Source organism: Semicossyphus pulcher, unplaced genomic scaffold (assembly GCF_022749685.1).
Source record: "Semicossyphus pulcher isolate SPU_LCO1_2020_fin unplaced genomic scaffold, fSemPul1.0.p SCAF_24, whole genome shotgun sequence".
NCBI lineage: Eukaryota > Metazoa > Chordata > Actinopteri > Labriformes > Labridae > Semicossyphus > Semicossyphus pulcher.
Window position 1 is genome coordinate 10,874,175 of NW_027211698.1, and position 25,041 is coordinate 10,899,215.

General features: G+C 44.0%; 1 protein-coding gene across 2 annotated transcripts in view; it reads left to right on the forward strand.

Annotated features, from left to right (window-relative positions):
- The window catches only part of LOC138603583 (neural cell adhesion molecule 2-like), a 303,677-nt gene that overhangs the window by 184,566 nt on the left and 94,070 nt on the right, over positions 1 to 25,041 (forward strand). For both annotated transcript variants that reach the window (XM_069675446.1, XM_069675445.1), the window contains exons 2-3: positions 13,480 to 13,554; positions 23,089 to 23,295. In XM_069675446.1, coding sequence (XP_069531547.1) covers positions 13,480 to 13,554; positions 23,089 to 23,295 — 282 coding nt within the window. The remainder of the gene's footprint in view (positions 1 to 13,479; positions 13,555 to 23,088; positions 23,296 to 25,041) is intronic.

Consider the following 25,041-nt stretch of genomic DNA (forward strand, 5'->3'; position numbering starts at 1 on the left):
GTCATAATTGGTGGTTTCATGAATGTAGGATACAATGATTTCATATTAATTTGCTGCACATGTCAGGCTATACGTTGTATTTCTTGGCTGTGCTTTCACAATTTCAATGTAATTCAATTCAAACGCGTTTAGCCTCATTATACAAACACATGAAATCCTGCCTTGTTCTTTGGTGGGTATTCATCGCCGCTTCAATGTAATTGGGATTTAGAACCCAATCCAATTCATACTTTAATTGAGAGCAAAGCGTCCTCCCATTCAGCAATGGATTCAGAGAATGAGAGTAATTCAGATTTAAGTGCAGAGAATTCCATTTAGCGGGGAATTCCAGCTTTAATGGTCTGCCCCCGTATTGTCATGGGACGTACCATCGCAATTAGGGAGGCTGTTGACCTTAAACCTTTGAATTTCATTGTAGAAATGCCGAAAGAAGACGTTTCTGACTTGCCCCAATCTCCCCCGAGCATAATCCCCCCGAGAGAGTCTCCTCTCCGCGGCCTGGCAGGAGCCGCTGACCTCTCCTTTGTGACTGAATTAATCCACAGGCCTGAGATAATGGCCGTGTCACAGCCACTGGCAGGATGCGGCAGGAGAATAATCAGCCCACCACAGGGCCGTTTCAATGCCCACACCACAGAAGGAAAACATGTTTCTTTGCTTATTCGCCAGCATGCTTGAAATGAGAGTAAAGATCACGGCTCGTGCATGCGTAGCAGTCTGGCGCACCTCAGCGATCTGCTTTGATGCTTCGCTCTGTTTTGGCTGAATCTGTTTTGAAGGTTCAAGGTGAGGCTGCTGACAGGCTGAAAGTGCTTGGATGTACTTTGTATGTACATTGCACTTGAAGAATCTTGTCACATTGCAATTGTTACAAAAAAAATGCTGTCCTCTTTTTCTAAGTTGAATATGGCAAAGAGAACATCCAATTGTACTTTTTTGGGGCGGACTGAGTGGCGGAATTGTCAAAGAAAATCTGACTAGCCAGCAAATAACAGCCTCTGCTCAAAGAACAGGCAGCCGCTCCCAGCTGGGGATGAAGCACAATTGTGTATATTTTGTTTTGCCAAGAGACAGCAGAATTGTAAATCTTTACTTTGTGTAGAGGACTTATGCTCGAGCTGCTGTGCGGGTGCTGTGAACATCTGAGTTGGAAACTGCAGAAACAAAAAAGTTTTATGTTATTGCCTGGGGGAAAAAGTGTTGACACAAGCTCTTAAGAAAAATCACGCTCCAGTCATCCGCTCCTAACCCCGTGTCTCATAAAAATAGAGTCTGACGTCAGGTCCCAATTTGCAGTGGGAACCTTGGGTCATTGGTGCAGATGAACTTGTGGTCTCGGGGGAGGAAAGTGTACAGAATACCAAAAGCTGAGGCGCCATGGTCGACCAAAGTGCAACCAAGTCAGTTAAGGCCGCTGGAAACCCTAATCCACATTGGCCTTCCAACGATGACTATTTCAAACCAAACATTCAGATGTGTTTGTTGTCGCCTGGAAGATGTAGTAACTTTGCTCTTCCTTGTAAATGTGTCTATCATGCAGATCAAAGGCGATCCTGCCTGTGGTCTCTCTTGTGATCTTCTAGATCAACAGCAAAGCTACTAATCACATCCTGTGTGAATATTCAGATACTGTCATTGCGATAATGAGCAGTTGTTGGAAGGTTTTTGCACCCAGTGTGACAACCAGCATGAGCCTGATAGCAACCGTTCTGCCACCCACAGGAACCACCGCATCCCCTCATCCGCGCCTTCCCTTTCCTTGCCTCACACTGCTCTGTTGACAAGCTACCCCAGGATAACCACATTCATAATTATTGGGAGTTGTTTGCGCTAAAAATGGTGATAAATTTGGATATTCTTGCGGATCAAGAAGTGGATTAATTCTATTTTTGTTTTCTCTCTGCTTCTGTCTCGGAGTGGGACGAGGGAAGGAAAGGAGAGCGGCGTCAGAAGCAAACCTTTTTCTCGCTTCACGTTTTAGTAAATCTGACAGAAAAAAACGCCTGCAGGAAGAATCTTTCTGCTGACAGGAGCCCGCAATCATTCTTGGTGTTTGAGGCTCGTCCTGACGCTCATCCCCTATTTGCATTTTGCGCATTGTATGGCCTGAAACTGCCATTTGTCTTCTAAGATGGTAACGCAAGACAAGTTCACAGGGTTTATAAGATAAGCTCCTCTTCATGTAAAATAATGATAATTCATGTTGGTGAGTCTTTTATGTAGACTTCTGTACACACGCTGTATTGCTCATCTGTCTGCTTCTTACAAATGCTGGACTTTCGCTCTCTAGCAACCTACGAGGCTTTCCTCAGCAGTGCCTGGGAATCAGACACTGCCTCCAAGGCCTCTGGGTTTTATTACTGAATCACTCTTCGCCGAGCTCAATCGAGTCACCTCCTCCCACAGAAGCGGAAAGAGCCTCCCATCACTCGTGGGTTTGCCCAATTCTCGGTCTGCTTATACAGGGGCCGGTGGAAGTAATCAGCTGAGCTCAGCCGGCTCCATTGACAAGATCAATATATGGTGTTTGTTTAAATGAGAGGAAATTTAGAACTTTGCAGGGCGCATCATAAGAAAACCTCGCGCCCACTCCTGCTCTCTTAAAGACTAATATTGGTGAATATCCAGAAGTGCTGTAGCAGCTCTAACGTGTATCAGCTAATAACATCAATGGTGTCTGTCCAAGGAGCTACAATCATAGTGAGGTCTGATAAGATCAGCCTTAAATACCACATACGCCGATGACATTATCCTATCCTTTTAGAATGTCCTTTTTCTGTCGACCTCCTGGACACTGTTTTGAACCTCCACAGAGAAGCATTGCTGGGTGACACTTAAGTGGCAGGGGCGGCCCCTCATTAATATATATTTAATTAGCTTGTCTGTATTCAGTAAAACGGCCCGGTCATTTTAATTGGCTTTATTACCATAATTATTTGACGGGAACCTTTTCGCCTTTGATGGATAACCTTATTAATAGGTAGAAGGAAGTGCGACAATCCTGGGAAACTGAGCAGCTCGAGTGACTCATTAACACTGCCAGCGCCGCTGCACTTATTCTCTTCTATTCATGTTACAAGCTTACACCTGATCAACACAGCATTAGCATTCAAATCTGACATATATAGATGGGCGAGGCGATGGATAGACACCTTGAAGTTGGTTGCCAAGTTTTGAATTCAGTGGCGTTAACGTAGTTCTTTATGGAAGTGTTGGAAGATAAAAGTGAGACTCCAGCTGAAATACTTTTACCCTCGTAAGAAGAGGCACATTCTTTTTCAATTTGCACATCTCTGTAAGATATGAGTGTTGTGCCCAGTCCAGAGAGAAGCTGAGTGGGAAAGAATTGAAGTCAATTTTGGGGCGGTGTGAAGCAAATCAACCTGTCAGAGTGACACACCTGGGTTTTTATTGCATCCCCAGATATCTCTCTGCTGCTTTCCGATGGCGGCGTAAGCAGGAAAAACCGTGCTTGCTTTGCTTTTTTTGTTGCCATGTGCGAGACCCGTCTCAGCCAAAGGGGAGAGGAAGAGAAAAAGGATGAAAGGGAAGAAGTCGAGGAGCAGGGTGACAGAGATAAGGAAAATAAAGCTAATAGATTAGACACAGGACTCAGAAGTGCAGAGAGAGTAAGAAAGAAGAGAAAAGTACCAAATAAATGGTCAAAGCTTCTGTATAATTTCCATTGAAGCATTGTTCTATTTTGGAAAAGGGACCAGGGATAAGGACATTATCTCGCACCTATGCTTACAGCCCCCATTTTTCTCACTATAAATATGAACACAATACCCGAGCGAATGGGATTTATTCCATCGGGTGCGATGCTCCAGCTTGTGCACAATCGAGGATGGAAATCACATCTGTGATGGAGGATAAAGAAGACAGAGGTTATGAGACAATCCCCAGGTCATAATGGAGTCTGTGTTAGCCTCAGTGCTACTGTAGCATCTCTATGAATATTTTTCAAACGTTCCCCTGAACATGTGAATCTGCATTGCCTGCGTGTGTTGCTTGCGCACAATAAGATGTCACTTGTGGAATCGCTTCCCCCCCTGCACCTTTTGACACCTCAAAGCTCTGATTGCGAGGTAGCAATTGAAAACCAGAATTGGAGCCCTGGCTGTTAACCCCGCTTATTCCTATCATGGCCCGTGATTGCATTGCCACTTGGAGCTCAGCTTTTTCCCGTCTGGCGACTCATCTGCCCTCCGACGCAGCCTCGATTGTCTGTCTGGCTGTCAACAGGTTTAGCGTTCGATTTGTGGACAGAATGGTCCTTGAGGAATATTACTGTCATTATCCTACAGCTTAGCAACAACTTCATGCCCCCTGATGCCCCTGGTTTGTGAAGTCATTGGGAAAATAAGCAATCATTTTGGGACCAGAGAAAATCTGTCATTGACCCCCATTGGTAATCGCCAAAACATCTGTATTGGGAGCCTTACAATCTCCAATGCATGTCAACAGCGAGACCTGAGGATGTCAGGGATGGTTCCACTATAGTCCATCCATCCTCTATACTTACCACTTATCCTGTTCAGGGTGGCGGGGGGCCGGGAGTGAATCCCAGCTGCCATTGGGCGCACCATAGTTCATGTTTCATATATTTAGTATTGTTGAACTTAGTGGCATCTTCTGGAAACCTTAAAGATCCCTTAGATTGGATTTACTTCAACAGTCACACCTGACATGAAGGCATTATTTCGCCTGAATCACGACCCCCAACAAAGAGACGGCTAAAAGGAATGCACCAATCCAACTCATATACCTGGGCTTTCGCTATTGGACAATGCCAGCTGTACTGATCCAATCCCGGTGTTTTATTTATAAGCTGTATGTGTTGAAGACACAGGGACCATCCGACTTGCAACACTGCTGATGCGTGACAAAGCCTGCTCAATAAGAATTTGATTTCATTGATTGGCTGAGTATCAGACGCACTGTCGTGAAACAATCCAGAGCGCTCCATCCCGGGCTGTGGTTAGCGCTGTGGCCTCGCAGCTGGAGGGTTAATCCAGGCTTGAACGTAGGAGGCCGTTCTGCATGTAGGAGTTCACTCCCGGTACTTCCTACCACAGTCCAAAGACGTGCCCGTGCTCGGCTCCAGCCCCCGTGCGACCCTGAACAGGATAAGTGGTACAGATAATGGCTGGATGCATGAAACGCTCCATCCCTAGTGATTAAAACTTGCTGTCCAAATGGGCCACCAGTGCATCCTTAAATTCCCTGTATTACATACAAAAAACAACAGTTCCTTCTTCAAATATCAGTTTTGAATAATGTTTCCAACCATGAGCACTATGAGTAATAGCAAGCTCCATTCCCAGCATTTAATCACAGACATAGGTGCTGATAAAAGACACCTGTTGAGAGCAAGAGAAACTGAATAATGAGCTTTCTATGACCTGGTATGGACCTCGCTGTCGGCTCTATTATTATTAAAAACATTAAAACCAGTCTCTCATAATCACTAAGAGCACCTCTGCTGGTATAAAATATGTATTAGTTTAATAAATGCAGAATACATGTAACAGATTGTATAACTGTTTTTATGAGGAAACCAAAAGGTAAAATAATTTAATCCTTTCAGGAAAACTCTTTTTCAGACACTTTGATGAACTTTAGCGCCGTTATATTTTGACTCTTTGTGAAAAATGTACTTTTCCCTGAGGCTCAGTTCATTAATTCACAGAACGGCTGAAGGGCTGGTTGCATAATTTCTACAATCTGATGTCACGAGCCATAAATGCCCAAATTGAAAAATCCAGTCGATCAAACCTGCAAAGTTGTTTTGGTCATGCAAGTGCACGTGTGTTTCAGGCATCCTCGGGCTGTGTTTTGTATCCTGCATGACTACTGGCCGTGTTAATAAGACATAAAGGGTAACAGCAGCAACTCGTACTCGTGTAAATGTGCAGGAAAGATGTAAAGAGAGTGCATTTTAGCCACCTGCTCTTCTTACTAATTAGCAAAACATTTACATCTGCGTATGTGCATGTGGCTGCGCACGCAACTGGAGTTCTATAATTTTGGGGGATATACATAGAGAGAGGTCCACCGCATGCCTGAGGCATAAGAGGCTTAAGAAAGGAAACACAAATCGCAAAGCAGCAGAGATACAGAGAAGGTGTGCGGGAGAGAGGGGAGATAATAGGTAGCTGTGGGTTGTGCCTGAGACTGTACGCGCCGCCTGATACTGTATGTCGGCACGATTGGATATGGTTGGCTGAGTAGAGCCAGCGCTCCGTTCTTCTCTTCTCTCCTCTCCAGCATGAAAGCAGGCTTGTTAAGCAGCCAGACAGATATACGGTACGAGGAGCAGATGGGGAAACATACAGGTGCACTTTAATAGACTGCAGAACAACTTTAGATGAATCCATAGGCAAGTGTGCAGCAAATAATTCACAAGTGGTTCCTGTAATATGTGGAATCAAATAATCCTGATGCTGTAATATTAAAGAACACATCATGTACTCTTCACTTCCTCCCGAATAACACTCTCTGATTTAGTGTTGTCTCGCAGGCTTGGCTCTTTCTGCTTTATGTCGAAAAACAATGCACTCCATTTCCCAGCATTCATTGCTCACTGTACACTTACTGATTTCTTTATTTGGCGACAGAGAAGGTAAAAAGCTTGAACTTCATTGATAGTAAAATAGTGAGCCCTATATGTAATGTAATTGATGGCTTGTCCAATCAGATTCAGCTGCTTAAAGGAGCAGTTCGCCACTGGAAAAAGCCGCTGTCAGTCAAAGCTGGTGTTCTCTGTAATCGATAGAAGCAATAATATTTGAAATTGGCGCCATAGCTGTGGAGAAAGTCGTACAAACAACTCGTGGTTTCGCCTATTCTACATTCCTACAACACCCAGCATGCATTGCGACCCTCGCTCTGAAGGGAACGGCCCAGCGAGAGACGCTGGAGTGAAATACTACCTGAGCAACGGCTCAGGGCGGTGCAGAATCTGAAACACGATGAGAATATACCGGTGGATCGTCTAAAAAATCTTCAGGTCTGCGGTCTACATTTCAAACCTGACGATTTTGAACGAGACATGACGTCAGAGGCAGCGTCCTAGATTGAGGAAGTGTAATGGCATTAGCTCCCCATAATGGCATGATAGGACTGAGGTTAAAAATCGGTGAACTGGCCCTTTAATGGTTATTTGATCCAATTTTAGCAACTTATTTCCAACTAAACATAAAGGGAAATAGCCGTTTCAAACACCAGGCTCTTATTTTGTAGTAATGGCAGCCATTCCTGATGGTGATTGTCCCATTTTGCCTAAATACTTATTACCTAAAGGGTCCGTTGTAACATCATTCACAGTTTTTAGACCCACTTTGTTGCATGTCTGACAGTCCAGGAAGAGGGATTGTTGCATTTCCTAAGGTGTCTACTTTAGTTTATTTCCTGTTTAAGACATAGTGAGGCCGTGTGAGGCGTATAATAATACAAAAAGGAGAGCTCGGTTTGAATAGACTTGAATTTTCATTCAACAAAGGAATCACTGACATCTGCACTTTCCCTCAGTACCTCCCGACACTGCTCACCTGAGAGCCTTCACATTTTTAAAGAATGCTGACTGCCCCGTGTTTTCGAAGCTAATTCTGTGCCGGAAATTATTTTCCCTGCCTCTGCTTACACCTTTCAAGAAATGAAAAAGCCACACAGGTTTGGGTGAATGCAAACCATCGTACAGTAATTAGTGTTTTATCTCCTTCCTTCTTTTGCTCTCGCTCGACCCACTCTTCTGCCTCTTGTCTTTGTCTCTCTCTCTCTCTCTGTCTCTGTGGTACAAGAGAAGAATTCCCTTCAACACCTCCACAGAATCACACACAATTAAAGCAGAGCATCTCTTTGCCTAAGGGCCTATCTGCTCTGTGTGCTTAATACATTTACACACATGCGATCACATAGAGCCTCCCACCCTCCCTCCCACAGAGATGAAGACATACAGTACACACACACCCCCGCGCGCTCTTACATGTACACGCACAGACAAACACACAAAGGCATGTTCTCTGTGGCTTTAAAGGGGCTTTTTATGGGGATTACAGAATCACATCCCTGCCAGCTGATTGGACGCTCTCCACTCTGTCATTCAAACATTGAATTTAGCCCGCCGCTAAACGCAACATTTAGCCTGCTCTACGTTTAGTCACACTGACTTTGCTGCTGGCGAGTTTGTCGCTCTGTGTCCAGATGCTGCTTAATTATTTCACCAGGCCAACTCAGTCAGACGTCCTCCATGTTTAACCTCAACGACCTTCATTTGAGGGAAGTAATGATTTGGCATTGTTGCAAGACATTTTAAAGTGCAGAGTTTTAATGAAAGCAGCATAAAGGAACTGAAAATACGAATTTCAAATGCGCAAGTGAGGTGACTTGAGGTCTGTAAATTGCACTCTGCATGCTTTAGGTGGCCTTCCAGGGATATCAAAGGGAAGATCTAACATCGACTCACTTGAGACAGAGTACTGGCCACTACTTAAACCTGTATTCAATGATGAAAGGGGTAGCAACTGTTTGCTTATTTGATCTACAAATGGAGCAACATTAGCATTTATTTTTATTAACCTGGTTAACATCCAATATATTTGCTGTTCAATAACTCCTGAGGGAAACATTTTGCCACTTTAGCTGTCACCGTCTTGTACCCGACTTTCTCTGTGTGCCATCTGGTGCTAAGTGTATAACCTGTAGTGGGTAGTCTATAGCTTTCAGGCTTAAGACAGCTGCTTGCATCACGCTAAAAATGGCACTGATGCAAGCCATGAAAGTAAACCAAAAGAATGAGCCGAAAGATGCTAAAAATGCTACATTAGCGGTGTTACAATCTTCTCCTAGCTTCACATGTTCTGCCTCTAATTCCTTAGCCCTACAAGTGTCTCCCATTTCCTGTCACCAGCCCTGGAGCTATCAAATGCACAATATATCATTGCATTGAACTTTTGTATTGTATTGAATAGAGGGCCCTGTCGACAACAGACAATTCAGGAGTAATACTACATGCTCAAAAATGTGTGTAAATTAGTAGAGAAGAGTCATTTAATCAGTGAACTGTTTTGTTTATGACGGCTATAAAGCAGTTTCTGTTGAATGTTTGCTAACAATAACTGAAGCTAACCAACATGAGCTAATGCTAAAGAAGAGTGGGAGAGTCATAAAGTCAGCTAACTTCACTGAAGTTAGAAACACAGCAGTATCTTCCAACAGTTTGATACTAGCTAAAGTAAGCCAACCTAAACCTGTGGAAGAGTAGGAGAGCTAGAAGGTCAGTGCATTTCAAGTTTGCTAACATTAGCTTAACTTAGTTAACATAAGCTTCTGGTAAAGATTAGACTAGTAGTAAAGTCTGAGGCCTGTAATGCCAGTTACACAGAATTGTCTTACATTAGCTCAAGTTAGCCAAACTAAACTTCTGGAAAAGTAGAGAGTCTTGAAGTTGGTGAATTATCTCATTAAGGTTGGCCACAATGGGCTACATTTAATGTCTGCTAATATTAGCTAATGTTAGCTAAGCTAAACTTCGAAAGTAGGAGAGTCATAAAGTTTGTGAACTGCCTCATTGTTATCAGTTACAGTATCTACCTGCATTTTGTCCATGTTAGCTTAAGTTAGCCAGTATTTAGGCTAGTCATGAATGCTGCTAACTGTTGCCAGTTTGGCTACAAAACAATACACACTTCAAGTTTGCTAACATTGGCTAAAGATAGCCAAGATAAGCACATTTTCCATTAAGTGAAAGAACTGTCTAAGTATTGTGTGTTACACTGCAGTATCTACCAAAAGTTGAATTAAAAGTATTATTAGTGTTAGCAGCTAAAACTAGCATTGGGTTTGCCTGTAGTCTGTAAGAGCATCATACAGTGTTGTCCCTTTCATACGAGCTGGCTGAGTTGTACTCGTATAATTAAACTTTCCATTAAAAGTGAATAATGTCTTTTTCTTCCAAAAGTTAAGTAGTTTTGGTAAGTTGAATATATGCATAAAAAGTGAAGGTTTGTAATTAGTTTTCTGGAACAATTGAGGCTTAAATGCCTTGCTCCATAATAATAGACTCCTTAATTCTTTCCTCTCTAACTTTCCTTTGAGTTGAGATTCATAATTGATGCTGGAATTATTAAAGCCTCGGTGTTGTTAGGCGAGCTGGCAGTCATGTGAGCTATTGACCATCTCAGACACACTACAAATGGCAATCAATGCGTTTTGTCTGTTGTCTTATTGGGCTCGTCTCCAAAGCTTCTCGGAGGAGCTAATAATTGGAGCTGATAATTGCCAGGCTCTTACCATATTGACCGGCGCTCCGTAATAAGCAGGTGAACGCGGCTGAAAACATTCCATTCCTGAAAATTTATATAATTAGCATGTCTCTTTGTGTCTCCACCAGGCCAGACATTGTTGAATAAACAAATTCTCCCATATCATATTTCAAATCCAGTCAGCCATCTCATTAAAATGTCAATGTATTTTCACTGTGGGGACTATTTCAGCTTAAAAATGCCAACTGAACGGTTCTATTTTTCAGGTTGAACTTAATTATATGACTCTCACACAATGACTCCAGCAGCACAGGGAGAAAAAAAAAACTGCGGTGGCTATTTTTCTTTTGCCTGCTGGGTTTTGTGAGCAGCTTATTACGTGATCAATCACATACAGCATGAACAGGCCAGGATCAATTAATAATTGAAAACCGTTAAACTACTTGAAGCACTGATAGGAATCTGCCTTAAGTCAGGGGCGGGCAGTGCGGAAGGGCAGCAGGTTAAATAGACATTATTAATCAATGCCAGATGAGTATTTGCATTCATTGAAACAGTGTATGTGTGTAAACAGTAGCTGTGTAGCTGTGTGTTATAATAAGCAGGTTATGGTTGTATGTAGGGCTGGGCTTAAAACATAAATTTTTCTGATTCAAATTGATTCTCAAAAATCGATTAATAAATCCTGAGATCGATCTTTAAAAATATGTGTAAAACGTGTCTGATCACTCGCGTTTCTGAGCAGTCCTGAACGCAGCATGACTCGGCCTAAACACGCAGTGAGGGAGACATGCCCGGGCATCGATCAACGACGGACTCTTTTAATCGCGTGTGCGTCCATGAATATGTAAGTTAGCTTTGCACTGATGTTTATGTTACTCTCTGTTAGCTTCGGCTTTGGTCACCAGTGTATTTTCGACATGTTGTCATACCTTTCCCTGCAGTCTTGTGTGGTTTTGTTCTCAAATCTCTCAGTTTGTTTAATCAAAAACCATGAACCAGATACAGGCTAAAAAAAGTTCATAAGCTAATTCATAAAATTGTCAATATTGCGTTGACTGCTGTGTGTTGGTTATGTTAAAATAAGAAGTGCGTGGTGTAACTTCTTTGGGGTTAATTCTTGTTGTAAACATTAAAAATGTTGATAATGCACCAGGTTAGATGTGCATTGATATTGTAACTGAAATATCCCTAACCGGATCGATATCGAATCAGAAAACAGGACAAAAATAACCTTATAGCTCAAAGAAGTTATTAATTTTACGTGTTAAAGACAAGGCGATGCTTGAGTGTGGTTTTGATGTAAATTTGTCTCCCATAATGCAGCGCACAAATGAAATGAGGTAGTCATTAATAGCAGATGGTTTGGAAGCAGCTTAGGAAGCTTACTCTTAGGTCAGTCTTGCATTATTTCCCATCTTTAAATTAGTACGAAGCACTGTTTACAAGTGTTACAGCAATTATTAGATGTAAGTGCGCATGTGCATAAAGCTAGATTGTAGATGCCTGATAGCATAATTGTGACATGTATGCGAATGAAAGCTCAATTTTTAAGCAGTATTTTTGATGTAAATGAGCTCCCATGATGCAATGTGCAAGGTAAATTGAGGAGCTACACATTTTAACTTCCTTTTGTCACATTTTACTCGATGCAGAGGTCAGTCTTGCATCACTTCCTGTTAATACAAAATGCATATAGCACTCTAATTTTACAGCAACCGTCTGTGCAAGAGTGATGTAAGTGCACGTGTATGTGTTGATGTCTCAAGACTTTAATGTGACATGTATGAGGGAGCAAGTTTCCATCCAGCCTGTGTCTGTGTGTGTGTGTGTGTGTGTGTGTGTGTGTGTGTGTGTGTTAGTGTGACTCCCTCAGCCTCTCCCTGTGACTGTTTCGGCGTTACACAGCAGAAATGATCTCACACGTTGATAAGGCAGCTCCTCAATCTCATCATGTATAGCCTCCTCAGGCAAAGGTGGCAGTGCCCCTCTACTGCCATCTATAGGCAGCCTCGGTGCACGGCAGATGGCTCTCCCTGATTACAGCCAGGGAGCGAGCTGCAGTGTGCTGCTGCGTTTGGCTGCAGCCTTCCCCCCCTGGGAGGCCGCAGATAATCATTTCATCATTTCCTCAATTATTGACAGGCGCCCTGAGCTCCGCTGTTAAGTTTCCAGCGTTGTAGAGAGAATTAACATCCATTAGTTTATTGTACAGCGCGCGTGTGTGTGTGTGTGTGTGGCTTGAGTTTGAGCCTAACAAGACTTGCAGCTCCACTGGCTGAGGATGAGGAGCTCCCGATATGACAGGCTCATCAAATATCTCGCTCCACTCTGCCGCTGCGGCGAGACCACCGCTGCGTCGGGAGGCTCCGGCCTAAAAATGACCCGCTCCCCAGCTGAGCTGCCAATCATTACTCATCACGTTAGACATCTCGACACTTCCTCGGCTCCGTCTTGCTGCGCCGCCATTCAAACGCTCGCTCCCTTTTGTCTGATTCTCTTCGTCTCTTTTGCAAATTCATGTCGGACAAGATCACTCTCTTTTTTTTTAAGCTAAACTACCTTTTACTTCAACCTGGCAAAACTTCCCAGAAATTGTGCGGTGCTTTCAAAGACCACGGACAAATGGGCTTTGGTTGTAGTTTGACTTTTACTGCACACTTTTTGTCCGTTTACACAGTCATTAAAGTGTCTTCCAGTGACATTTCCTCCGCTACACTGTCACTGCCTCTCTATTTGTTATCGAGCGTGTAAAGATCCTCCTTGACAAGTTTTCCCCACAAAAGAAAATACCTGCACGGCGGAGTTATTTACTGATCCCTGCTGTATTCCCATCGCACAATGCATATCCCATTGTCAGGAGTGATAGCTGCGGATAGCATTACCTCAGGCTGAAAGGATGCAGTCCATTGTGAAGCGAGTCACAAATAGAAGGGATCCTTTGTGTGGAGAAATGGCTCACTTTAGGTTTTGATAAAATACACAAATTGTCCTTTTGACGACGGACAATGTGTCTTTAAAAAAAGTGTAATTTCTAAGATTCTTGTTTGTATAGACGGATATTTGCATGCACGCCGCTGTAAATGGCGCCGCACAATAGGAAATTGTTGGAAACTATTTTGTATTATTATGCCCCTCTATTCTCCAGACTCTAATAACTAATCCATTCTCCTCCTTCTCTGTCTGCTTTCTCCCTCTCTCCTCTCTTTCGCAGCCGCCCTGCAGGTGTCCATATCCTTGAACAAAGTGGAGTTAAGTGTCGGCGAGTCCAAGTTCTTCATCTGCACAGGTACAGCCGACGCACACACTGCTGGTTCTTCTGGGTTTGTGTGTTTGGAGGCAGGTCAGAGCTGCAGCAGGGGGTCTTAAAGCAGCGCTTGTGATGTCTGTTTGTTGTTCGTATACCAGCGAGCGCAACACAATCCATTTTGTCCATATGGCGAGCGCCTCTTTGCCCCAGACGCCCCTGCCCCTCTCGCTTCTCCTCCACATTGTCCCCTCCGAGCGCTACATCACCAACGGAGAACCTGACGCCGGTGCCAGCGGGCTCGGTAGGGTGGCAACACGCTCTGGCAGGCCGCGGCCCGCCTCCCGCTGGCTGCCTCTTCTTCTCCTGCCAACCCACTCAGCGTGGAGCTAACAGCCAAGGGAGTGGGGACACGCTGGGAGGAGCATTGAAGGGGTGTGGAGGTAGAGGCGGGAAAATGGAGGTGAATGGAATCAAACTGGCGGGATTTGAAAGGGAGATGCTTTTATTGTGGAAGAACGACAAACTGGGAAGAATTGAGGCGGCTTTGAGGCTAAAGAGCGTTGGAGGTGGGAGATAAGTAGCCACCATGCGCAGCAAAGTGTGTAGGAGGAAGTGTCTGTGTCACTTGTCTCTTTCTGTTGCCCTTTCTCACCGCGGGAAAAGGGCTGAGCGTGATTTTTGAACATATTCACACGCAGTCCTGCCAGCTGGAGTGGGCTGTAAAGCAGAGCAGGACAGTCGGAGGCAAAAAGCTAAAGCCCGGTGAAGCTGTCTTTGAAAGTGGCTGTTTGGCTTTAAGTCGTGTGAATCAGACCAACATAAATATGGATTTGAGAAAAAGAGAGCAACAAAGGCAAGCGGGAAGGCAGTCGTACTGTATGTTGATTTATGGTTTGGGGCTGTTTGTTACGAAAAAGGCAGAACAGAGAGGTGAGCGTGTTCGTCAGAGAAAGGAACCTGTGTGAAATCAATTCGCTCGTTCGATATGAATCTTTCTCGTTTCAAAAGTTTGCCAGAGAGAACGGCAGCGGGGCGAAATGATGGAGCGCCTCATTTTATATAAGACAGCGCAACTTTTCTTCATACGAGCTGCTTGAGGTCAAACAGGAGTCTTTTAGTGCATGCTTTATTCATCATGTATGTACCCCAGCTCTGATTCCTGAAACACAATTTCTCTCTTAACCTCTCACGGTGACTGAATCTGGACTGATGGGGTCAGACAGGAACACAAGAATAAGTTCACGTGAGAGATTTCTGTCCCTTTTTATCGCCAGTGTTCTTCTGATAAGTTTGACGTGAGTGGGATGAGATGATTACGCTCGCACCGCTGCCTGTGCCAAATAGAGTTTACAACATTTATTTTTCATCTAATGACAGTTGTGTGGTTGTTGCTGATGGTGCCTGTCAATCAAATCTGATCAATTCATAATAACACAGTCCTGATAAAAGTGTTAGTAGGAATGTTTTTCTTTAGGTCTTCCTTTCTTGGCCATGAATATTTAAAGGAGCAGTTCGCCCCTGGAAAAAGCCGCTGTCACTCAAAGCTCTCTGTAATCAGTAGAAGCAATAATATTTGAAATTGGCGCCACAGCTGTGGAGAAAGTCGTACAAACAGCTCGTGGTTTCGCCCATTCTACATTCCTACAACACCCAGCATGCATTGCGCCCCTCCCTCTGAAAGGAACGGCCCAGCGAGAGACGCTGGAGTGTCAACGACCGTTTTCCAGTCGAGGCGGTACAGAACCCGAAACACGACGAGAAGATACCGGTGGATCGTCTAAAAAATCTTCAGGTCTGCAGTCTACATTTCAAACCTTTGCTCAGGTATATATTTATAAGTGCCCTCGTGTATTAAGCCCCGCCCAGGTGTATTAACGATTGCCCTGGTGTATTAACAGTTGCCCTGGTGTATTTACGATTGCTCTGGTGTATTAACGATTGCTCTGGTGTATTAAGCCCCGCCCAGGTGTATTCGCGACTGCCCTGGTGTATTGTCGATTGGCTGGTATATTTACGATTGCCCTGGTGTTTTAACAGTTGCCCTGGTGTATTAACAGTTGCCCTGGTGTATTAACAGTTGCCCTGGTGTATTTATGATTGCCCTGGTGTATTAACAGTTGCCCTGGTGTTTTAACAGTTGCCCTGGTGTATTAACAGTTGCCCTGGTGTATTTATGATTGCCCTGGTGTATTAACAGTTGCCCAGGTGTATTAAGCCCCGCCCAGGTGTATTAACGATTGCCCTGGTGTATTTAGGATCGCCCTGGTGTATTAACAGTTGCCCAGGTGTATTAAGCCCCGCCCAGGTGTATTAACGATTGCCCTGGTGTATTTACGATTGCCCGGGTGTATTAACAGTTGCCCAGGTGTATTAAACCCCACCCAGGTGTATTAGCGATTGCCCTGGTGTATTTATGATTGCCCAGGTGTATTAAGCCCCGCCCAGGTGTATTAACAATTGCCCTGGTGTATTATGATTGCCCTGTTGTATTAACAGTTGCCCAGGTGTATTAAGCCCCGCCCAGGTGTATTAACGATTGCCCTGGTGTATTTACGATTGCCCTCGTGTATTAAGAATAGCCCAGGTGTATTAACGATTGCCCTGGTGTATTTACGATTGCCCTGGTGTATTTATGATTGCCCTGGTGTATTAACAGTTGCCCAGGTATATTAAGCCCCGCCCAGGTGTATTAACAATTGTCCTGGTGTATTAACGATTGCTCTGGTGTATTCATGGAAAAGCGTCCTCCAAAGGCACAGCTTTTTTTTTTGGCATTAGCTCCCCATTATAGCATGATGGGACTGAGGTTAAAAATCAGTGAACTGGCCCTTTAATGGTTATTTGATCCCATTTTAGCAACTTATTTCCAATTAAACATAAAGGGAAATCGCAGTCCTCGCTACCTTAAGTATTCATTGTAACATCCGTCGTGTTTGATACCAGTCGGTCCAGGAAGAGGGCTTGCTGCGTTCCCTGTGGCGTCTACTTTTGTTTATTTCCTGTTAAAGACATCGTGAGGCCTTTTGAGGCACATTTTTGGGCTGGCTTTATTGTAGTTGTATGTTAACAACTGGACGAAATAATAGGCCCGGCCCAGTGAGAGGCGAGACTTTACTGTAAGAGCAAAGCGATGTGTTTTGGCCTTCATTTTAAAGAATCACTATTTTGAAATGAAACTCAGTTGTAGAAAGATGTAGCTTTTGATGAAATCCCACAATGCACTTTTATCGCTTCTCTTCCGTGTTGACTTGAGGTGAGAACAATTTGTGAACTCCCAAGGTCAAGACTGAGCCCGAAACCTCAGCTTTTCAGCCGACACAACGGAGGTCCACAGAGTGTCTCGCTGCGAACGAATTCAAACATCTACGCGTCCATGACATCTGCGCCAGCTCCATCTGCTAATACAGCTTTTATGGTGTGATGGAAGGCTTCAGAACATCGACTAAATGGACCTTGAGATGAGGTTGCTGTTTCCAAGGTGAAGAATGGCTGCAGTTGTGAATTCTGATAGTGCTGCTAATGTGCCAAGTTATCACATAAAGCTTGAACGCAGGTGTTTCTAATGGGATTTTAATGGTTAAATCTTTAATGTCCAGATGTGAAGTGGATGGTTATAAAACCGCTTTTTTCTCCATAAAGTGCTAAAACTTGAAAATGTGCAGAAAACCTGAAGCTGTAGACTAAATTCCCCGTCACTATTGAAGAGCTATTATTGCTTTTAGAGGAAAATCAGAGCATTATCAGCTTTTACAGAGTAACGCTTCTTAAGCTTTCACAGCCGAGCACTCCAAAAACATGTTTTGCAGTAAACATTTGAATCGAGGCAGCTTTATTGTCGGAAACAGAAGAAGCCCAAGGAAGAGAAAAGGAGAGAAAACAAGCGGCGGAGCTGCAGAGTGGGAGGGAAGGGACGGCTGGAGAGATTGTCTTTAGAAAATAGTCGGCTCTAAGTGGTCTGCGAGAGAAAAACAGCATTTGTGTTTGTGTCACCTTGCACCTCGAGTGGATTTGTCTTTGTGTTTGTTTGTTTCTATCAGAGTTGCGGGAAAAGGTCAGGGACATCTTTATGGTAAATTCACACAGCGAGAGATATGAGCAGGTCCTGCAACAATGTTCAAGTCCACAACATCATTATGGTGCATGCTGGGTAAGCTAGGATTCCTATTGAGCACATTGTTTTTTATGCAGCTGAACAGCATGGATGTATTTTGTAGGCTGTTTTCTTGTAAGTACAGATTGTGTTTTCTGTAGCATGAGCAAAAGCTGAAACTATAGAGCCCTAATAAAAATGCCACTTATAATAATAATAAAACCACCACAAATCTCCAAAGCAGCTTCAGTGCTCCTCAATATAGATAATGTAGGAATACCGTAAGTGTTATCCAAAGATATTCCCACATGTGTAGACGTTGATGCAACTACCAGCCAAGGCTTACTATTGTATAGTTTGTCAGTTTTGGATAATTTCATTAATCATAAGAGCCAGAGGTTAACTTTTTGATTGATGATGATTGGTGACCATACCCATACCCGAGGGCGACTGGGGCTCGGTGGTAGAGCCGGTCGTCTCTCAATTGGAAGGCTGGGAGTTCGATCCCTGGCTGCTACAGTCACATGTCGAACTGTCCTTGGGCGAGACACTGAACCGCGAATTGCTCTTGATTGGCACTTAGTCTTAAGACTTGAAAAGCAGTATCCAAGTATGGTCCATTTACCATTTTACCATTACCCCTCCCTCCCAGCCAGTAATGAAACATTGTCTTGTGATTGAAAAAAAATCATGATTAACATCACAACTTTTCACTTATTACCTCTGATTTTAGTGACAATCCGCTTTCAAATCAGTTCATCTGGGGTCCGTTTCAGAAAGGAGGTTCAGCAAACCCTCAGTCTAACCCCGGACTGTGGTTTGACTTACTCTTGAGTTAAAATTCGCTGGCTTTTTGGTTTCAGGACAGCTGATCAGAGTTAGTTCAGCTGGTGTTAAAAAGCCAGCATTAATGGAGCCCCGATGCCTAGATTCACCATGGCAACGGTACACAAAAAGAGGTCCTCCTACGTCACACCAGTGGAGCTCGAAATCCTCACGCGGACGTTCAGCGAATACGAGCATGTTTTTAGAAAAATAAAGTAACACGGCTGCCGCTGCGAAAGAGAGAGAAACGGCGTGGGAAGAAACTGCTGCTCGAGTAAATTCGCAAGTTTGAATTGGTCTATTTATTTAATACTTAATTCACTTCATTTCAGGGTTAACAAACCCGGGGTTTTCACTAAACCCGCTCTCTGAAACGGACCCCTGGTGCCCGATGGATCCAACAACTACATCACCAGTATGTTGTCATTTACCCTACAGTGGCAGGAACGACCGTCCGAGACCGTCTGTGCTGAGGCAAACAGCAACATTAGCATTAAAATGTGTAACCCTCTTATTACTATGAATGAGAATATTTCTCCCATTTACCGTAGCAGTGGAGGATAAAATGACAGAGTTGAAAAATACTCCCTCAAAGCATTTAAGGTACCGTACCGAGTTCTGGCATCTGATAACCCTTCGACCTTATTCACTGTCTCAATGGTATCTGATATGTCTCCATCTGATTAACACAGGGAGATCCCAATCATTTTTACACATCAAACCATCCAGTGACCCTTCGTTCACTGTATGGAAGCATCTCCATTTGGTTTTGCTCATACTGAAAATGCTACTGTCGGTATATTACTGAATAAAACAGTTTGAATTGAAGGTCATTGCAGTAGAGGCGTGGATTTTATTTCATTGAAACCACTAAAACTCTTCAGGACTTTAAAGTCCCCAAATGTAGACCCATTCTTCCAAACAAATGTGACCAGTCACAGGAATTTAAGTACATAATTGTTTTTTTCAAGTACTCGTCTGGTATCTCAAGTTCCTCTCTGTTTTAAAATGGTTAATTATGCCTTTTGGTAAAGCAAGACCAAAACAGTGAGGGCGTTTTCTGAAGTAAAATAGGTCTCCTGTCAGGGTTAAATGAACCTGAGCTCATGGCAGGACAAATAAGGAAGCTGATAAAATGCTGTTAAGGTGTGTGTTTAACCTCCCCTGTGACTGAGGTGGCAGAGAGCCAGAACAAGCGCTGGCTGCAAAATAACACCGAGGCGGCTACAAAGGCAGCATCAACAGTCCGAGATCCATCTGCTATTATGTTTCCATCCAGTGAGGTCGCAAAGCTTGTCCCAGCAGACCTCCGTTTACCCACTGGCCAGACATAACAGAGCCGACGGAGCTGCAAAGAGAGAGCCGGGATAAATATGTATCCGATAATTTTGACATCATGTCAAGCTACACTCGCAGACATCCTGACCAGTGTGATTCCTTCCCTGTTTCTCTCCTGCTAACTACTTCCCTGGAGAACTGAATCAATTACTTCCATGGCTCCAGTGCCAGCCACCGTGGGGACGTGGGAGTGTTTTGTCTTGCGGCTAATTTTGGTGCCATGGGGCACGTCTAGTCAATAATCGTCGTTGTGCAGGATCGCTTCTATATTTCTGCTTTATATTGCTCCCTCAATGCTGAGGAGGCTCATAAACATGGTCTGACACACAGTCCAGACACAATGCTTTGTTAAAATGAATATTGTGTTTAATAGGGATGGTTTCATTTAACATAGCTCTAATACAGAGCGTGAAACTGATGTGCTGGGCAGAGAATATGTAGCTTTTGCTAATTTTACCTCTTGCGTAATTTTACCACTTTTGAGTATCATAGAAGCACAATGGTCTCCAGATATCGGAATAAAATACACACACCATAACATGCCAATATACAAATTCCATACACCAGTAAGCTAAAAAAAAACCTTTTGGCAGCACTTAACCTTTTATTGTCAACAGCATTGTATGCTAAAGATACCATTCTGCTAGCTATCTGTTAAGGCAGTTAGGACCTCACCTCTCTTGCAAGGTGACTCAGCTGTTGGATATATGACCACATCATCTGTATAAAGCTGAAAGCAACTTGTAGGCAAGTTTTTAAAAAGAGACTAAAAAGCAGAGGACCGAGGATTGAACCTTGGGGAACACCCATTCGGTCGTTTAACAGGGGTGACTTTCACAAACGGACATGACCCAAACAAATAAACTGCTTGTTTAGAAAAGTTGATTGGGAAACCTTAAGAGTAGAATGCCATGGTTGACAGTTTCTATGTTACCTGCCCTCATGACATCACACCAGTTACTTGAAATGGTCTTATTTACGGTTTTCTATCTGCAAGTGTAGCTCTGTTTCTTCGTGAAAGTCTACAATCTAAAAAAGCGCTCCTTGTCTTTCCACTCTACCTTCAAAAGAATCATTCACGCCAAGAGTCAGTGATGATCCCAAAGCTTATGCAGATTTGAAGAGCTGGTTGACAGAAATTTCCATCAGCTATTCATACAGTTGTAAAGACACACAGAGAGAGGCAGGGCTGAGTGTGGAAAACAGGGCAGCATGCTACGCACTCCTGTCGTCTCAGATCATCTGTGAAGCAAATGGCCTGTCACAATGCTAGCTGAATCAGCTCGAGCATATTTAGCTGTCTCTGCTGTCAACAGACTGTAAAATGGTAAGAGGTGATAACGTTGTGATGCTAACAGGTATAAAAAGGCGCCTGTAGCTGTGCTAGACACTTATCTCCCCCACAAGTACCCACATGAACCACGAGGGAAGCCACGTGTGAAGGAAAGCAGGGCAACAGTGGCTTGTACTGTAACACAGATTTCAGCAATGCTTGTGTTTGATTGCCTCATCAGATTCATCGGCCCCGAGACTAACGAGAAGCAGACCCACATGCCAGGATATGATTCTGATGGTTGTTGGAAGCATTGTGCTGATGATCGCTGTTAGCATGCTGGGGTGTGCGTTGGAGCTTGCATGCTTTTTATGATACAAAGTGCAGGCGTCAAGAGGCAAATCAGCTACTTTATCCTCATTTAGCACTATCAAACTGAGAGACTATTGATTTTTAACCCAACATGTTGGATAAATGTTTCCAGTAGAGTCCTGCCCCCACATAAAGCCTTCACCTCAGTTCTACCTGGGAGATCTCAGGATGAACTATCACCACCTTCTGCTGGAGCAGCTGGAGGTTAAAGGCTTTGCTCAAGGGCATCTTCCAGATAGTTACGGAAGGGAAAGGAGAGCATCCAAACTGCCTGCTTCCCTCTCTCTCTTTCTGGGCTTATCTCTTGCCACAAGCTACAGCTATATTCCTCAACACGACACGTGTCACGAACTCGTATTGCTTCTATTTTCGTCTCCTTCGTCTTTTGTAAGCTTATTTAAACCCAGCCACCTGCCTCTCAAGGACCGGACGAGCCTCTGTCCGTCTATCCTCTTGTTCAAGGCTCCGGCTGATTGATAGGCCAGGTAGAAGCCCTCTCCACTGACACTTTGATTTGCAGAATTTACAGGCAAGGGGCACCTGCTGCTTGCAGATGGCCCTATCATCCCCTGCAGAGGCCAGATGAGTTCACCGGCTACACATGGAGGCCGCTTTAATTAGGATACACGTTCGGTTTGGATCAGGCCCGCCTTGTTTTTCTGCATTTAGCGTTTGTATACATGCATAATCTTGGAAATAAGATTGGAATTTACAGCCTACATATGTCCCTATTCCTTTACAGACTTATTAGCTATGTAAATCCAAGATTATACCCGAATCGTATGATTCCAGGCCATATGTTTACCAACAACAACATCGGATGGGTCTCAGCTGTTCAGCAGAGCAACGTGAGCAGAAATGCGGTGGTGTTGACTTGGGAAATCTTACTGAAATTAAGTAAATTAGAAGCACTTTTGATCGCAGTGCTGCATACAAAATGTACATCATGCTCAGCTTGTTGCAGAAGGTGATTATCATTGACTAAATTATTTCTAAGAAATAGTTTTATCTCTTTTCTAGTCGTGCAAATGCCACAATCTTTAAAGATTAAAAAGCATTTCCAAATCAGACTTTAACAGGTTGTTCGTGGTGGGTTCACATTCAAAGCCACAATGCCAGGATCTGATCCCGCCTTGAAAGCTCCCTTAGCAGAACTTTCCAGAAAGTTTCGGGTACAGTGGACTAAAATATTTGAAGCTGTACGGCTCATTAGCTGCATACACAAAGCAGGAGAGCCAACCAGCTGTTATCACACTGCATTTTCATCGCAGACATACTGCAGCCTGAGAGTCTTTCAGCCTGGCTAGCTTCATGCATAGAGAATGTCTCTCACGGGAAATCTAATATTTTCACTAATATTCGCGGGACTGGAAGGTTGAACTTAGCTGTCCATTTTGGAAAATACATAAAACTATTGAAAGTCAACAAGAGACAACTTGGAGGAAAGTAATAAATGTCCTCAGGCAGTTAAATGTCAACTGCTGTTCTGAATAGATCCCAGGTGTGAGTGGGAGTAAACATGGAAACATCTCTCTCTGCTAAGCAATCAATGTAAACATGAAAAGGCAAACAGAACCTTGATACCATCCTGCCTCGCCTGGCAAAAAAAAAAAGAGTATCATTTGTTAATCACAATCACTTTATTTAATCTCTCTTTCTCTGACCTTGCTCCTAGCTATTGGCGAGCCAGTGCGGCTGGAGTGGTACAACCCCCAAGGCGAGCGCATCGTGGCGTCCAAGCGAATGGCGCTCCACTCGGAGACGTCACGATCCAGGCTCATCATTTACAACGCCATCATCGAGGACGCGGGCATCTACCGCTGCCAGGCCACCGACGCCAGTGGTCACACGGAGGAGGCCTCGGTCGTGCTGGAAATCTACCGTAAGCTTGACAGATAACATGCACGCACACACACATTTAAAAAATGTACCTGCAGATGCTCTGTGTTTACCTCCCGAGGAGATTTAGACAGGCAGACATGAAGAGAATAAACCTCTCGCATGAGTGTTTGATCACAGCGATGGTCAGCCTATTCATATTCCCTGCCTCACCACAGCCACAAGCTGTTGGAAAAGGCAGCTCTACCTGTGTGCATGCTCATGTTGGATTCATGTGTACCTCCGACTGTGTGTGTGTGTGAGAGTGTGTGTTAAACTCCTTCTTGTGATTAAAGTATAATGACGGCTAGTAACGCCCTGGGACTTGGATCCTGCCAGGCATAATGAGGGATGTGGCACGGAGGCCAACCCGCCTTGCTGACCCATCACTTTTTTCTCGGACAAAAACTTAATGTTACGAGGCGGGGGTGGCTCAGTGGTTACAGGAAGTGTCCCCTTGCAGGTTCAGAGCAGTGAATCAACCAGCATTTGTCTTGCTCGAGCGTCCTTGAGAAAGACATCCAACTTAAGCACTACCAGCTTGTTCCTGGGATTTGCTAAGGGGAAGAATTTGAAAAACCATGTTGGACCAGGATTGCAGCCACTTCTCGGGACAATGAGGTCACTTCCTTCTGCAAAATTAGCTCAACAGTATTGATTCAAAAGAGAAACAGAATAAAAGATTATATTAAAAACAAAGGAAATTCGTATAACCCAAATGGAAGATACTCCGGGACTTTGATCAGAAGTCTTCCCCAAGTTAGATTAGAGGAAACTTGAAGGAACAGGGGTTTGATTCCAGTAGACACACATGCACGGGTACACACAATCATATGTGCACACACTCTGGAAATCATCACCTGCTGTGTGGTTGCCTTTTCCATCCTGGCCCAGCGAACCATTAGGGGAGACATCACAGCCTCAATCACACCTGCCACTGCTCAGCCCTCGCCTCATTCACCACATAACCAGCTCCCTGAAAACCATTGTTTCCATGGCAACTGGGCGTCACTCACTCGGGGCCTCGCAGTGTAGATTGCATGAGCAGCATGCGGATGGAAAAACCTGCCTGAAGCTCCAGCCAGCCATTCTGCCAAGCGCTCGGTCGGAGCAGGCGAGGACTCCTCGGGCGGTGCACGGGCCCGTGCGCTACAACATGTTGTACACGAAATTCACGACCTATGGGAGGGAAAGTGTTGACATCCTCTCAGTAGTTGTTGACATCTCCATGATGGCCTGTTACAGTGGTGCTACAGTGAGTGGCAGATCAATTTTAAATCCAAAACAGGAAGCTTTACCTGGGTTAACTTCATACAAACATAAAGTGCTGCTTGCTGGCTTCCCTGTTATTTTGCTAGGCTAGTGGCATGGCTCTACGCATAGCAATGTCTAAGGGACAGTTATGTATCATGAGAAATACTGTCTTGATTGCCATTTAATTTGATAGATATTTAAAGTCCCCAGAGGATTAACCTTGGAGTGACTCTTGCACCAAACATAGGACAAATTATCCAGTAAGAAAAATCTCAATATTAACACTGAATTTTCTTTCATTTGTTCAATAATTCTTGGTCCCCAGAGGACGAACCCTCGGACTTTTTCTGGAGCACAACCATTTGGTTCGATTCCTTGTTAAGAGTGAAAAATCTCTGGGCTGAATTGTAAATTCCATTGTGTCCAATACTTTGGCTTATGACCAATACTTACAAAGCGAATGGCATTTACATTAGCCTCAACTTTACTTTGTGTA